This window comes from Oncorhynchus nerka, linkage group LG6 (genome assembly GCF_034236695.1).
Source record: "Oncorhynchus nerka isolate Pitt River linkage group LG6, Oner_Uvic_2.0, whole genome shotgun sequence".
Classification (NCBI taxonomy): domain Eukaryota; kingdom Metazoa; phylum Chordata; class Actinopteri; order Salmoniformes; family Salmonidae; genus Oncorhynchus; species Oncorhynchus nerka.
Window position 1 is genome coordinate 75,623,372 of NC_088401.1, and position 17,561 is coordinate 75,640,932.

The 17,561-nt window shown below is 52.6% G+C and overlaps 1 protein-coding gene across 1 annotated transcript in view; it reads right to left on the reverse strand.

Moving 5' to 3' along the window:
* The window catches only part of LOC115124621 (ankyrin repeat and KH domain-containing protein 1-like), a 90,358-nt gene that overhangs the window by 38,896 nt on the left and 33,901 nt on the right, over positions 1-17,561 (reverse strand). Inside the window, 3 exon segments of the mRNA XM_065019868.1 lie at positions 11,654-11,801; positions 13,113-13,260; positions 15,646-15,802. Of these exon segments, the coding sequence (XP_064875940.1) occupies positions 11,654-11,801; positions 13,113-13,260; positions 15,646-15,802 (453 nt within the window).

Genomic DNA, 17,561 nt, shown 5'->3' on the forward strand with positions numbered 1-17,561 from the left:
TACAGAGGGAGAGATACCGTACGTCAGGGCTGTGTTACCTACAGAGGGAGAGATACCGTACGTCAGGGCTGTGTTACCTACAGAGGGAGAGATACCGTACGTCAGGGCTGTGTTACCTACAGAGAGAGACCGTACGTCAGGGCTGTGTTACCTACAGAGGGAGAGATACCGTACGTCAGGGCTGTGTTACCTACAGAGGGAGAGATACCGTACGTCAGGGCTGTGTTACCTACAGAGGGAGAGATACCGTACGTCAGGGCTGTTTTACCTACAGAGAGAGAGAGACCGTACGTCAGGGCTGTGTTACCTACAGAGGAGAGATACCGTACGTCAGGGCTGTGTTACCTACAGAGGAGAGATACCGTACGTCAGGGCTGTGTTACCTACAGAGAGAGATACCGTCGTCAGGCTGTGTTACGTCAGGGCTGTGTTACCTACAGAGATACCGTACGTCAGGGCTGTGTTACCTACAGAGGAGAGATACCGTGGGGCTGTGTTACCTACAGAGAGAGAGATACCGTACGTCAGGGCTGTGTTACCTACAGAGGGAGAGACCGTACGTCAGGGCTGTGTTACCTACAGAGGGAGAGACCGTACGTCAGGGCTGTGTTACCTACAGAGGGAGAGATACCGTACGTCAGGGCTGTGTTACCTACAGAGGGAGAGATACCGTACGTCAGGGCTGTGTTACCTACAGAGAGAGAGATACCGTACGTCAGGGCTCTGTTACCTACAGAGGGAGAGACCGTACGTCAGGGCTGTGTTACCTACAGAGAGAGAGAGAGACCGTACGCCAGGGCTGTGTTACCTTCAGAGGGAGAGATACCGTACGTCAGGGCTGTGTTACCTACAGAGGGAGAGATACCGTACGTCAGGGCTGTTTTACCTACAGAGAGAGAGAGACCGTACGTCAGGGCTGTGTTACCTACAGAGAGATACCGTACGTCAGGGCTGTGTTACCTACAGAGGGAGAGATACCGTACGTCAGGGCTGTGTTACCTACAGAGGGAGAGATACCGTACGTCAGGGCTGTGTTACCTACAGAGAGAGAGATACCGTACGTCAGGGCTCTGTTACCTACAGAGGGAGAGACCGTACGTCAGGGCTGTGTTACCTACAGAGAGAGAGAGAGACCGTACGCCAGGGCTGTGTTACCTTCAGAGGGAGAGATACCGTACGTCAGGGCTGTGTTACCTACAGAGGGAGAGATACCGTACGTCAGGGCTGTTTTACCTACAGAGAGAGAGAGACCGTACGTCAGGGCTGTGTTACCTACAGAGAGATACCGTACGTCAGGGCTGTGTTACCTACAGAGGGAGAGATACCGTACGTCAGGGCTGTGTTACCTACAGAGGGAGAGATACCGTACGTCAGGGCTGTGTTACCTACAGAGGGAGAGATACCGTACGTCAGGGCTGTGTTACCTACAGAGGGAGAGATACCGTACGTCAGGGCTGTTTTACCTACAGAGAGAGAGAGACCGTACGTCAGGGCTGTGTTACCTACAGAGGGAGAGATACCGTACGTCAGGGCTGTTTTACCTACAGAGAGAGAGAGAGACCGTACGTCAGGGCTGTGTTACCTACAGAGAGATACCGTACGTCAGGGCTGTGTTACCTACAGAGGGAGAGATACCGTACGTCAGGGCTGTGTTACCTACAGAGGGAGAGAGACCGTACGTCAGGGCTGTGTTACCTACAGAGGGAGAGAGACCGTACATCAGGGCTGTTTTACCTACAGAGGGAGAGATACCGTACGTCAGGGCTGTGTTACCTACAGAGGGAGAGATACCGTACGTCAGGGCTGTTTTACCTACAGAGAGAGAGAGACCGTACGTCAGGGCTGTGTTACCTACAGAGGGAGAGATACCGTACGTCAGGGCTGTTTTACCTACAGAGAGAGAGAGACCGTACGTCAGGGCTGTGTTACCTACAGAGAGATACCGTACGTCAGGGCTGTGTTACCTACAGAGGGAGAGATACCGTACGTCAGGGCTGTGTTACCTACAGAGGGAGAGAGACCGTACGTCAGGGCTGTGTTACCTACAGAGGGAGAGAGACCGTACGTCAGGGCTGTGTTACCTACAGAGGGAGAGAGACCGTACGTCAGGGCTGTTTTACCTACAGAGGGAGAGATACCGTACGTCAGGGCTGTGTTACCTACAGAGGGAGAGATACCGTACGTCAGGGCTGTGTTACCTACAGAGAGAGAGAGACCGTACGTCAGGGCTGTGTTACCTACAGAGAGAGAGAGACCGAACGTCAGGGCTCTGTTACCTACAGAGGGAGAGACCGTACGTCAGGGCTGTGTTACCTACAGAGAGACCGTACGCCAGTACGCCAGGAGAGAGATGTGTTACCTGTTACCTACAGAGGAGAGAGACCGTACGTCAGGGCTGTGTTACCTACAGAGGGAGAGATACCGTACGTCAGGGCTGTGTTACCTACAGAGGGAGAGATACCGTACGTCAGGGCTGTGTTACCTACAGAGGGAGAGATACCGTACGTCAGGGCTGTGTTACCTACAGAGGGGAGAGAGAGACCTACAGAGGGAGAGATACCGTACGTCAGGGCTGTGTTACCTACAGAGGGAGAGATACCGTACGTCAGGGCTGTGTTACCTACAGAGGAGAGATACCGTACGTCAGGGCTGTGTTACCTACAGAGGGAGAGATACCGTACGTCAGGGCTGTGTTACCTACAGAGGGAGAGAGATACCGTACGTCAGGGCTGTGTTACCTACAGAGAGAGAGAGACCGTACGTCAGGGCTGTGTTACCTAGAGAGAGATACCGTACGTCAGGGCTGTGTTACCTACAGAGAGATACCGTACAGAGGGAGAGACCGTACGTCAGGGCTGTGTTACCTACAGAGGGAGAGATACCGTACGTCAGGGCTGTGTTACCTACAGAGGAGAGAGACCGAGATACCGTACGTCAGGGCTGTGTTACCTACAGAGGGAGAGAGGGCTGTGTTACCTACAGAGAGAGAGATACGTCAGGGCTGTGTTACCTACAGAGGGAGAGATACCGTGTTACGTCAGGGCTGTGTTACCTACAGAGGGAGAGACGTCAGGGCTGTTTTACCTACAGAGAGAGAGATACCGTACGTCAGGGCTGTGTTACCTACAGAGGGAGAGATACCGTACGTCAGGGCTGTGTTACCTACAGAGGGAGAGATACCGTACGTCAGGGCTGTGTTACCTACAGAGGGAGAGAGACCGTACGTCAGGGCTGTGTTACCTACAGAGAGATACCGTACGTCAGGGCTGTGTTACCTACAGAGGGAGAGATACCGTACGTCAGGGCTGTGTTACCTACAGAGGGAGAGATAGATCAGGGCTGTGTTACCTACAGAGGGAGAGATACCGTACGTCAGGGCTGTGTTACCTACAGAGGGAGAGATACCGTACGTCAGGGCTGTTTACCTACAGAGAGAGAGACCGACGTCAGGGCTGTGTTACCTACAGAGAGAGATGTACGTCAGGGCTGTGTTACCTACAGAGGGAGAGATACCGTACGTCAGGGCTGTGTTACCTACAGAGGGAGAGACCGTACGTCAGGGCTGTGTTACCTACAGAGGGAGAGAGACCGTCACTGTCAGGCTGTGGGCTTACCTACAGAGGAGAGATACCGTACGTCAGGGCTGTGTTACCTACAGAGGGAGAGATACCGTACGTCAGGGCTGTGTTACCTACAGAGAGAGAGACCGTACGTCAGGGCTGTGTTACCTACAGAGAGAGAGAGATACCGTACGTCAGGGCTGTGTTACCTACAGAGGAGACCGTACGAGAGAGAGACCGTACGTCAGGGCTGTGTTACCTACAGAGAGAGAGAGGGCTGTGTTACCTACAGAGGGAGAGACCGTACGTCAGGGCTGTGTTACCTACAGAGGAGATACCGTACGTCAGGGCTGTGTTACCTACAGAGGGGAGAGACCGTAGGGCTGTGTTACCTACAGAGGGAGATACCGTACGTCAGGGCTGTGTTACCTACAGAGGGAGAGATACCGTACGTCAGGGCTGTGTTACCTACAGAGGGAGAGAGACCGTACGTCAGGGCTGTGTTACCTACAGAGAGATACCGTACGGGGCTGTGTTACCTACAGAGGGAGACCGTACGTCAGGGCTGTGTTACCTACAGAGGGAGAGATACCGTACGTCAGGCTGTGTTACCTACAGAGGGAGAGATACCGTACGTCAGGGCTGTGTTACCTACAGAGGGAGAGATACCGTACGTCAGGGCTGTGTTACCTACAGAGAGAGATACCGTGACGACCTACAGAGGGAGACCGATACGTCACGTCAGGGCTGTGTTACCTACAGAGGGAGAGACCGCGTCAGGGCTGTGTTACCTACAGAGGGAGATACCGTACGTCAGGGCTGTGTTACCTACAGAGGGAGAGATACCGTACGTCAGGGCTGTGTTACCTACAGAGGGAGAGATACCGTACGTCAGGGCTGTGTTACCTACAGAGGGAGAGATACCGTACGTCAGGGCTGTGTTACCTACAGAGGGAGAGATACCGTACGTCAGGGCTGTGTTACCTACAGAGGGAGAGAGATACCGCGTCAGATACTGTCAGGGCTTGTTACCTACAGAGGGAGAGATACCGTACGTCAGGGCTGTGTTACCTACAGAGGAGAGATACCGTACGTCAGGGCTGTGTTACCTACAGAGGGAGAGAGACCGTACGTCAGGGCTGTGTTACCTACAGAGGAGAGAGAGACCGTACGTCAGGGCTGTGTTACCTACAGAGGGAGAGATACCGTACGTCAGGGCTGTGTTACCTACAGAGGGAGAGATACCGTACGTCAGGGCTGTGTTACCTACAGAGAGAGAGAGAGACCGACGTCAGGGCTGTGTTACCTACAGAGGGAGAGATACCGTACGTCAGGGCTGTGTTACCTACAGAGGGAGAGATACCGTACGTCAGGGCTGTGTTACCTACAGAGGGAGAGATACCGTACGTCAGGGCTGTGTTACCTACAGAGAGAGATACCGTACGTCAGGGCTGTGTTACCTACAGAGGGAGAGACCGTACGTCAGGGCTGTGTTACCTACAGAGAGAGAGAGACCGTACGCCAGGGCTGTGTTACCTACAGAGGGAGATACCGTACGTCAGGGCTGTGTTACCTACAGAGGGAGAGATACCGTACGTCAGGGCTGTTTTACCTACAGAGAGAGAGAGACCGTACGTCAGGGCTGTGTTACCTACAGAGAGATACCGTACGTCAGGGCTGTGTTACCTACAGAGGGAGAGATACCTACAGAGGGAGAGAGACGTCGTCAGGGCTGTGTTACCTACAGAGATACCGAGAGGCTGTGTACGTCAGGGCTGTGTTACCTACAGAGGGAGAGATACCGTACGTCAGGGCTGTGTTACCTACAGAGGGAGAGATACCGTACGTCAGGGCTGTGTTACCTACAGAGGGAGAGATACCGTACGTCAGGGCTGTGTTACCTACAGAGGGAGAGGGAGGGAGAGATACCGTACGTCAGGGCTGTGTTACCTACAGAGGAGAGAGACCGTACGTCAGGGCTGTGTTACCTACAGAGGAGAGATACCGTACGTCAGGGCTGTGTTACCTACAGAGGGAGAGATACCGTCGTCAGGGCTGTGTTACAGAGGAGAGATACCGTACGTCAGGGCTGTGTTACCTACAGAGGGAGAGACCGTACGTCAGGGCTGTGTTACCTACAGAGGGAGAGATACCGTACGTCAGGGCTGTGTTACCTACAGAGGAGAGAGAGACCGTGTTACCTCAGAGGGCTGTGTTACCTACAGAGGAGAGATACCGTACGTCAGGGCTCTGTTACCTACAGAGGGAGAGACCGCACCAGGGCTGTGTTACGTCAGGGCTGTGTTACCTACAGAGAGAGAGATACCGTACGTCAGGGCTGTGTTACCTACAGAGGGAGATACCGTACGTCAGGGCTGTGTTACCTACAGAGGGAGAGATACCGTACGTCAGGGCTGTTTTACCTACAGAGGGAGAGATACCGTACGTCAGGGCTGTGTTACCTACAGAGGGAGAGATACCGTACGTCAGGGCTGTGTTACCTACAGAGGGAGAGAGACCGTACGTCAGGGCTGTGTTACCTACAGAGGGAGAGAGAGCCGTACGTCAGGGCTGTGTTACCTACAGAGGGAGAGATACCGTACGTCAGGGCTGTTTTACCTACAGAGGGAGAGATACCGTACGTCAGGGCTGTGTTACCTACAGAGGGAGAGAGACCGTACGTCAGGGCTGTGTTACCTACAGAGAGATACCGTACGTCAGGGCTGTGTTACCTACAGAGGGAGAGAGACCGTACGTCAGGGCTGTGTTACCTACAGAGAGATACCATACGTCAGGGCTGTGTTACCTACAGAGGGAGAGACCGTACGTCAGGGCTGTGTTACCTACAGAGGGAGAGATACCGTACGTCAGGGCTGTGTTACCTACAGAGAGAGAGAGATACCGTACGTCAGGGCTGTGTTACCTACAGAGGGAGAGATACCGTACGTCAGGGCTGTGTTACCTACAGAGAGATACCGTACGTCAGGGCTGTGTTACCTACAGAGGGAGAGACCGTACGTCAGGGCTGTGTTACCTACAGAGGGAGAGATACCGTACGTCAGGGCTGTGTTACCTACAGAGAGAGAGATACCGTACGTCAGGGCTGTGTTACCTACAGAGAGAGAGATACCGTACGTCAGGGCTGTGTTACCTACAGAGGGAGAGATACCGTACGTCAGGGCTGTTTTACCTACAGAGAGAGAGAGACCGTACGTCAGGGCTGTGTTACCTACAGAGAGATACCGTACGTCAGGGCTGTGTTACCTACAGAGGGAGAGATACCGTACGTCAGGGCTGTGTTACCTACAGAGATACCGTACGTCAGGGCTGTGTTACCTACAGAGGGAGAGATACCGTACGTCAGGGCTGTGTTACCTACAGAGGGAGAGATACCGTACGTCAGGGCTGTTTTACCTACAGAGAGAGAGAGACCGTACGTCAGGGCTGTGTTACCTACAGAGGGAGAGATACCGTACGTCAGGGCTGTTTTACCTACAGAGAGAGAGAGACCGTACGTCAGGGCTGTGTTACCTACAGAGGGAGAGATACCGTACGTCAGGGCTGTTTTACCTACAGAGAGAGAGAGACCGTACGTCAGGGCTGTGTTACCTACAGAGAGATACCGTACGTCAGGGCTGTGTTACCTACAGAGGGAGAGATACCGTACGTCAGGGCTGTGTTACCTACAGAGGGAGAGAGACCGTACGTCAGGGCTGTGTTACCTACAGAGGGAGAGAGACCGTACATCAGGGCTGTTTTACCTACAGAGGGAGAGATACCGTACGTCAGGGCTGTGTTACCTACAGAGGGAGAGATACCGTACGTCAGGGCTGTTTTACCTACAGAGAGAGAGAGACCGTACGTCAGGGCTGTGTTACCTACAGAGGGAGAGATACCGTACGTCAGGGCTGTTTTACCTACAGAGAGAGAGAGACCGTACGTCAGGGCTGTGTTACCTACAGAGAGATACCGTACGTCAGGGCTGTGTTACCTACAGAGGGAGAGATACCGTACGTCAGGGCTGTGTTACCTACAGAGGGAGAGAGACCGTACGTCAGGGCTGTGTTACCTACAGAGGGAGAGAGACCGTACGTCAGGGCTGTGTTACCTACAGAGGGAGAGAGACCGTACGTCAGGGCTGTTTTACCTACAGAGGGAGAGATACCGTACGTCAGGGCTGTGTTACCTACAGAGGGAGAGATACCGTACGTCAGGGCTGTGTTACCTACAGAGAGAGAGAGACCGTACGTCAGGGCTGTGTTACCTACAGAGAGAGAGAGACCGAACGTCAGGGCTCTGTTACCTACAGAGGGAGAGACCGTACGTCAGGGCTGTGTTACCTACAGAGAGACCGTACGCCAGGGCTGTTACCTACAGAGAGAGAGATACCGTACGTCAGGGCTCTGTTACCTACAGAGGGAGAGACCGTACGTCAGGGCTGTGTTACCTACAGAGAGAGAGATACCGTACGTCAGGGCTGTGTTACCTACAGAGGGAGATACCGTACGTCAGGGCTGTGTTACCTACAGAGGGAGAGATACCGTACGTCAGGGCTGTTTTACCTACAGAGGGAGAGATACCGTACGTCAGGGCTGTGTTACCTACAGAGGGAGAGATACCGTACGTCAGGGCTGTGTTACCTACAGAGGGAGAGAGACCGTACGTCAGGGCTGTGTTACCTACAGAGGGAGATACCGTACGTCAGGGCTGTGTTACCTACAGAGGGAGAGATACCGTACGTCAGGGCTGTTTTACCTACAGAGGGAGAGATACCGTACGTCAGGGCTGTGTTACCTACAGAGGGAGAGAGACCGTACGTCAGGGCTGTGTTACCTACAGAGAGATACCGTACGTCAGGGCTGTGTTACCTACAGAGGGAGAGAGACCGTACGTCAGGGCTGTGTTACCTACAGAGAGATACCATACGTCAGGGCTGTGTTACCTACAGAGGGAGAGACCGTACGTCAGGGCTGTGTTACCTACAGAGGGAGAGATACCGTACGTCAGGGCTGTGTTACCTACAGAGAGAGAGAGATACCGTACGTCAGGGCTGTGTTACCTACAGAGGGAGAGATACCGTACGTCAGGGCTGTGTTACCTACAGAGAGATACCGTACGTCAGGGCTGTGTTACCTACAGAGAGATACCGTACGTCAGGGCTGTGTTACCTACAGAGGGAGAGACCGTACGTCAGGGCTGTGTTACCTACAGAGGGAGAGATACCGTACGTCAGGGCTGTGTTACCTACAGAGAGAGAGATACCGTACGTCAGGGCTGTGTTACCTACAGAGAGAGAGATACCGTACGTCAGGGCTGTGTTACCTACAGAGGGAGAGATACCGTACGTCAGGGCTGTTTTACCTACAGAGAGAGAGAGAGACCGTACGTCAGGGCTGTGTTACCTACAGAGAGATACCGTACGTCAGGGCTGTGTTACCTACAGAGGGAGAGATACCGTACGTCAGGGCTGTGTTACCTACAGAGGGAGAGATACCGTACGTCAGGGCTGTGTTACCTACAGAGGGAGAGAGACCGTACGTCAGGGCTGTGTTACCTACAGAGGGAGAGAGACCGTACGTCAGGGCTGTGTTACCTCAGAGGGAGAGAGACCGTACGTCAGGGCTGTTTTACCTACAGAGGGAGAGATACCGTACGTCAGGGCTGTGTTACCTACAGAGGGAGAGATACCGTACGTCAGGGCTGTGTTACCTACAGAGAGATACCGTACGTCAGGGCTGTGTTACCTACAGAGAGAGAGAGACCGAACGTCAGGGCTCTGTTACCTACAGAGGGAGAGACCGTACGTCAGGGCTGTGTTACCTACAGAGAGACCGTACGCCAGGGCTGTGTTACCTACAGAGAGAGAGAGACCGTCAGCCAGGGCTGTTACCTACAGAGAGAGAGATACCGTACGTCAGGGCTCTGTTACCTACAGAGGGAGAGACCGTACGTCAGGGCTGTGTTACCTACAGAGAGAGAGAGATACCGTACGTCAGGGCTGTGTTACCTACAGAGAGAGAGATACCGTACGTCAGGGCTGTGTTACCTACAGAGGGAGAGATACCGTACGTCAGGGCTGTGTTACCTACAGAGAGAGAGATACCGTACGTCAGGGCTGTGTTACCTACAGAGGGAGAGATACCGTACGTCAGGGCTGTGTTACCTACAGAGGGAGAGATACCGTACGTCAGGGCTGTGTTACCTACAGAGGGAGAGATACCGTACGTCAGGGCTGTGTTACCTACAGAGGGAGAGAGACCGTACGTCAGGGCTGTGTTACCTACAGAGAGATACCGTACGTCAGGGCTGTGTTACCTACAGAGGGAGAGAGACCGTACGTCAGGGCTGTGTTACCTACAGAGAGATACCGTACGTCAGGGCTGTGTTACCTACAGAGGGAGAGACCGTACGTCAGGGCTGTGTTACCTACAGAGGGAGAGATACCGTACGTCAGGGCTGTGTTACCTACAGAGAGAGAGAGATACCGTACGTCAGGGCTGTGTTACCTACAGAGGGAGAGATACCGTACGTCAGGGCTGTGTTACCTACAGAGGGAGAGATACCGTACGTCAGGGCTGTGTTACCTACAGAGAGATACCGTACGTCAGGGCTGTGTTACCTACAGAGAGATACCGTACGTCAGGGCTGTGTTACCTACAGAGGGAGAGACCGTACGTCAGGGCTGTGTTACCTACAGAGAGAGAGATACCGTACGTCAGGGCTGTGTTACCTACAGAGGGAGATACCGTACGTCAGGGCTGTGTTACCTACAGAGGGAGAGAGACCGTAAGTCAGGGCTGTTTTACCTACAGAGGGAGAGAGACCGTACGTCAGGGCTGTTTTACCTACAGAGGGAGAGATACCGTACGTCAGGGCTGTGTTACCTACAGAGGGAGAGATACCGTACGTCAGGGCTGTGTTACCTACAGAGGGAGAGAGACCGTACGCCAGGGCTGTTACCTACAGAGAGAGAGATACCGTACGTCAGGGCTCTGTTACCTACAGAGGGAGAGACCGTACGTCAGGGCTGTGTTACCTACAGAGGGAGAGATACCGTACGTCAGGGCTCTGTTACCTACAGAGGGAGAGACCGTACGTCAGGGCTGTGTTACCTACAGAGGGAGAGATACCGTACGTCAGGGCTGTTTTACCTACAGAGAGAGAGAGACCGTACGTCAGGGCTGTGTTACCTACAGAGGGAGAGATACCGTACGTCAGGGCTGTGTTACCTACAGAGGGAGAGATACCGTACGTCAGGGCTGTTTTACCTACAGAGAGAGAGAGACCGTACGTCAGGGCTGTGTTACCTACAGAGAGATACCGTACGTCAGGGCTGTGTTACCTACAGAGGGAGAGATACCGTACGTCAGGGCTGTGTTACCTACAGAGGGAGAGAGACCGTACGTCAGGGCTGTTTTACCTACAGAGGGAGAGATACCGTACGTCAGGGCTGTGTTACCTACAGAGGGAGAGATACCGTACGTCAGGGCTGTGTTACCTACAGAGAGATACCGTACGTCAGGGCTGTGTTACCTACAGAGAGAGAGAGAGACCGAACGTCAGGGCTCTGTTACCTACAGAGGGAGAGACCGTACGTCAGGGCTGTGTTACCTACAGAGAGACCGTACGCCAGGGCTGTGTTACCTACAGAGAGAGAGAGACCGTACGCCAGGGCTGTTACCTACAGAGAGAGAGATATCGTACGTCAGGGCTCTGTTACCTACAGAGGGAGAGACCGTACGTCAGGGCTGTGTTACCTACAGAGAGAGAGAGAGACCGTACGCCAGGGCTGTGTTACCTACAGAGAGAGACCGTACGTCAGGGCTGTGTTACCTACAGAGAGAGAGATACCGTACGTCAGGGCTGTGTTACCTACAGAGAGAGAGATACCGTACGTCAGGGCTGTGTTACCTACAGAGGGAGAGAGACCGAACGTCAGGGCTCTGTTACCTACAGAGGGAGAGAGACCTACAGAGGGATGGGGAGAGAGATCTCATACAAGCAGAAATCTAAACACTTTGGTTTGGACAAAAAAATGACAATAAATAACCACACACACACACAGCAGATGGAAAAGGAGTGTGTATTCGTACCGGTGGAGGACTGTGCGTTGGCGTCAGCCCCGTGGACCAGGAGCAGCTTGACGATGTCGACGTAACCGCCGCTCGCTGCCGCCATCAGGGGCGTGATGTCACCTTTAATCCCCCGGTCCTCCACGTTGGCGTGCATGGCCAGCAGCACCTAACAACCAATCACAGCAGGGGTCGGGGATTAGAGGTCATATAATGTAAATGTATGGTGTAAAGTGTTTGTGAGGGACTCAACCTCATCCTGACCTCACCCCCCAAAGAGACACTTCACCAAAGGTACTAAAATATATATATATTTTTTAAGGATCATTACACACACTGCACTGTTCTCTCTCCCTCTCACACCAGCACGGCACCGTCCCCCCTCTCACACCAGCACTGCACCGTGTTCTCTCACACCAGCACGGCACCGTCCCCCCTCTCACACCAGCACGGCACCGTCCCCCCTCTCACACCAGCACGGCACCGTCCCCCCTCTCACACCAGCACGGCACCGTCCCCCCTCTCACACCAGCACGGCACCGTCCCCCTCTCACACCAGCACGGCACCGTCCCCCTCTCACACCAGCACGGCACCGTCCCCCTCTCACACCAGCACGGCACCGTCCCCCTCTCACACCAGCACGGCACCGTCCCCCTCTCACACCAGCACGGCACCGTCCCCCTCTCACACCAGCACGGCACCGTCCCCCTCTCACACCAGCACGGCACCGTCCCCCTCTCACACCAGCACGGCACCGTCCCCCTCTCACACCAGCACGGCACCGTCCCCCTCTCACACCAGCACGGCACCGTCCCCCTTCACACCAGCACGGCACCGTCCCCCTCTCACACCAGCACGGCACCGTCCCCCTCTCACACCAGCACGGCACCGTCCCCCTCTCACACCAGCACGGCACCGTCCCCCTCTCACACCAGCACGGCACCGTCCCCTCTCACACCAGCACGGCACCGTCCCCCTCTCACACCAGCACGGCACCGTCCCCCTCTCACACCAGCACGGCACCGTCCCCCTCTCACACCAGCACGGCACCGTCCCCCTCTCACACCAGCACGGCACCGTCCCCCTCTCACACCAGCACGGCACCGTCCCCCCTCTCACACCAGCACTGCACCGTCCCCTCTCACACCAGCACTGCACCGTCCTCTCTCACACACTGCACCGTTCTCTCTCACACACTGCACCGTTCTCTCACACACTGCACCGTTCTCTCACACACTGCACCGTTCTCTCACACACTGCACCGTTCTCTCACACACTGCACCGTTCTCTCACACACTGCACCGTTCTCTCACACACTGCACCGTTCTCTCACACACTGCACCGTTCTCTCACACACTGCACCTTTCTCTCACACACTGCACCGTTCTCTCACACACTGCACCATTCTCTCACACACTGCACCGTTCTCTCACACACTGCACTGTTCTCTCACACACTGCACTGTTCTCTCACACACACCTGTGCGAGTTCATAGTATCCAGCAGAGCAGGCGAGACAGAGAAGACTCTCTCCTTCCTCGGTGTGTTCGTTGACGCTCCGGCCCTCGTCTAGCAGTTTCCTCACAGCGTTCACGTCTCCGTCCGAACACGCCTCAGCTAGACTCCGGCTGAAAATAACCAGACTGCTACAATTACTGCCCCTGTGACAGCAGAACACACACACCTCATAATCACACTTCTACTATTATTTTGAAAGAAAAACTACCAAACATATTGATCACAGAGGTAACACACTGACTGATTGACATATTGATCACAGAGGTAACACACTGACTGATTGACATATTGATCACAGAGGTAACACACTGACTGATTGACATATTGATCACAGCGGTAACACACTGACTGATTGACATATTGATCACAGCGGTAACACACTGACTGATTGACATATTGATCACAGCGGTAACACACTGACTGATTGACATATTGATCACAGCGGTAACACACTGACTGATTGAAATGCAGGTTTTGCTATATTCAGTGGGTCTCACATACTTGTCAGCCTGGCCAGCGTTGAGTGGGTTTTCTGCTCGTGTGTTGATAGATAAATGGATGTTGCCTGTTTGATTCCCTCCGTAAGCCAATCAAACAGGCAACACGTCAGTATAGAGATAAAGTAGAGTCGCAATTCAACGGCTCAGACATATGTGGCAGGGTCTACAGTCCATCACAGACTACAAAGAGGTCTCGGACACCGACGACTTGCTCCCAGACAAACTAAACATCCGCATTCACTCGCTTTGAGGATAACAGTGCCACCGACACGGCCCGCTTCCAAGGACTGTGGGCTCTCCTTCTCCATGGCCGACGTGAGTATGACATTTAAGTGTGTTAATCCTCACAGGGCTGCAGGCCCAGACGGCATCCCCAGCCGCGTCCTCAGAGCATGCAGACCAGCTGACTGGTGTTTACAGACATATTCAATCAATCCCTATCCCAGTCTGCTGTCCCCATATGCTTCAAGAGGGCCACCATTGTCACTGAACCCAAGGCGGCAAAGGTAACTGAGCTAAATGACCATCACCCCGTAGCACTCACTTCTGTCATGAAGTGCTTTGAGAGACTAGTTAAGGACCATATCACCTCCACCCTACCTGACACCCTTAATCCACTCCAATTTGCCTACCGCCCCAATAGGTTCACAGACGATGCAATGGCCATCACACTGCCCTAACCCATCTGGACAAAAGGAATGCCTGTTCATTGACTACAGCATAATACCCTTCAAACTCGTCATTAAGCTCGAGACCCTGGGCCTCGACCCCACCCTGTGCAGCTGGGTCCTGGACTTCTTGACGGGCTGCTGCCAGGTGGTGAAGGTAGGAAACATCTCCACTTCACTGATCCTCAACACTGGGGCCCCACAAGGGTGCGTTCTGAGCCCTCTCCTGTACTCCCTGTTCACTCATGACTGCGTGGCCATGCACGCCTCCAACTCAATCATCAAGTTTGCAGAAAACACTACAGTGGTAGGATTGATTACCAACAACGACGAGACTGCCTACAGGGAGGTGGTGAGGGCCCTCGGAGTGTGGTGTCAGGAAACAGCAGAGGGAGCAGCGCCCCTATCCACATTTAAGGGACAGCATTTGAGCAGGTGGAAAACTTCAAGTTCCTCGGCATAAACATCACTGAGAATGAAATGTTCCACCCACACAGACAGTGTGGGGTAGAAGGTGCAACAGCACCTCTTCAACCTCAGGAGGCTGATGAAATTTGGCTTGGCACCAAAAACCCTCAAACTTCTACAGATGCACAATCGAGAGCATCCTGTCGGGCTGTATCAACGCCTGGTACGGCAACTGCAGCGACTGCAACCGCAGGGCTCTCCAGAGGGTAGTGAGGTCTGCACAAAGCATCACCGGGGGGGGGCAAACTACCTGCCCTCCAGGACACCTACACCACCCGATGTCACAGGAAGGCCATAAAGATCATCAAGGACATAACCACCCGAGCCACTGCCAGTTCATCTCGCTATCATCCAGAAGGCGAGGTCAGTACAGGTGCATAAAAGCAGGGCCTGAGAGACAGAAGCTGTTTATCAATCTCAAGGCCATCACACTAGGGATGTGATGGCTATGTAACGATGCACCTTAGAGGCTGCCGCCTACACAAATAGACTTGAAATCACTGGCCACTTTAACAATGGAACACTAGTCCCTTTAAGAATGTTTAAATATTTTTGCTTTACTCATCTCATATGTATATAATGTATTCTACTGTATTATACTGTATTCTAGTCAATGCCACGCAAACATTGCTCGTCCTAATATTTATAGATTCTTTCATTCCATTCTTTTGCTTTTAATTTACTTTTACTTTTCTTACTTTTAACTTTGTTTGTGTGTACTGTTGTGAATTGTTAGATATTACCATACTGTTGGAGCGAGAAACACAAGCATTTTGCTACACCCACAATAACATCTGCTGAACATGTGTATGTGACCAATAAAAACGGATTTGATTTACAGACTGGGGTAGATACATACTTGTCGGCCTGGCCAGCGTTGAGTGTGTTCTCTGCTCTCATGCGCGTCAGGGCAGCAGCCGCCTCGTCCAGGGCACAGCTCACTGACGACGTCAGCCTCCGCAGCACCTCGGGATCTGCGAACGCTTTACCATCCGCAGTTGACAGTTTACCAATGCCTTCCGGGTTAAAGGCCATCACAGGAAACACAGGCATGTGGGGCAAAACCACACCAATGAAGCCAGGCAGTTGATCGTAGAGGCAAGTCCAGCCACAGCCAATCCATGGTTAGTAGAGGCATTCATAAAGAAACACAGGAAACACAAGGGTTAGATCCAAGTCAGGAATACTGATTTGACAAGCTTCACTGTCTTGGGTGTATACACCGAGCGTACAAAACATTAGGAACACCTGCTCTTTCCATGACAGACTGAACAGGTGAAAGCTATGATCGCATATTGAGGTTACTTGTTAAATCCACTTCAACCAGTGTAGATGAAGGGGAGGAGACATGTTAAAGAAGAATAAGCCTGGAGACAATTGAGACATGGATTGTGTAACATACTGAGGGTGAATGGACAAGACAAAGAACAGAAGTGCCTTTGAACAGGGTATGGTAGTAGGTGCCCGGTGCACCGGTTTGAGCGTATGGTCCACCACCCAAGCTGACACAACTGTAGGAAGCATTGGAGTAAACATGGACCAGCATCCCTGTGGAACGCTTTCAACGCCTTGTAGAGTCCATGCCCCGACGAATTGAGCCCGTTCTGATGGCAAAAGGGGATTCAACTCAATATTAGGAAGGCGTTCCTAATGTTTTGTACTAGAGGTCGATTCATTTGGGCCGACTTGAAGTTCTCATAACAACCGGTAATCTGCATTTTTGGATGCCGATTACGGACGATTATATTGCACTCCGCGAGGAAACTGCGTGGCAGGCTGACCACCTGTTACGTGAGTGCAGCAAGGAGCCAAGATGAGTTGCTTGCTAGCATTAAACTTCTCTTATAAAAATAATCCATCTTCACATAATCACTAGTTAACTACACACGGTTGATGATATTACTAGGTTAACTAGCTTGTCCTGCGTTGCATATATTCAATGCAGTGCCTGTTAATTTACCATCGAATCACAGCCTACTTCGCCAAATGGGTGATGATTTAAACAAAAACACAATCGTTGCATGAATGTACCTAATCATAAACGTCAACGCCTTTTCCCCCATGTTTACGACGCTCTTATGTCAGGACTAACACTGCCTGAGCTAGATAAACCCCGACTTAGATGGGACAAAGATCTGGGTATTGATCTTGATGAGGGTCTATGGAGTGACCTATGCTGGGATGGGGTTACATCCACATTGAACTCCAGATACAGACTGATCCAGTTTAATTTCCTCCATCAGCTCTATATCACCCCATCTAGACTGCACAAGTTCAACCCTGATATCTCCTCCCTATGTTTTAGATGTGGCTCAGATGAAGGAACATTCCTCCATTCCACTTGGCAGTGTTCAAAACTACACAGTTTCTGGCAGGGGGTATGCAATACCATATCCTCAATTCACGGGGTTGCATTCCCTTTAGACCCGGAGGTCTGTCTACTGGGCAACTTTACTAACACCAATCTTAGGCAAAGCCATACTATAACGCTAACAGAAATATTGCTACCGATTGCCAAGAAATGTATCGCCTTGAAATGAAAATCGGATTCCCCCTGCCAGTTGCAATGTGGCTATCAGAAGTTAGTTGTATCCCACTGAATTAAATCACTTACTGCTTGAGGAATTAGTTAGACATTTTATCTCCCCATCACATCGACATGGAGAATCTCCCCATCACATCGATATGGAGAATCTCCCCATCACATCGATATGGAGAATCTCCCCATCACATCGATATGGAGAATCTCCCCATCACATCGATATGGAGAATCTC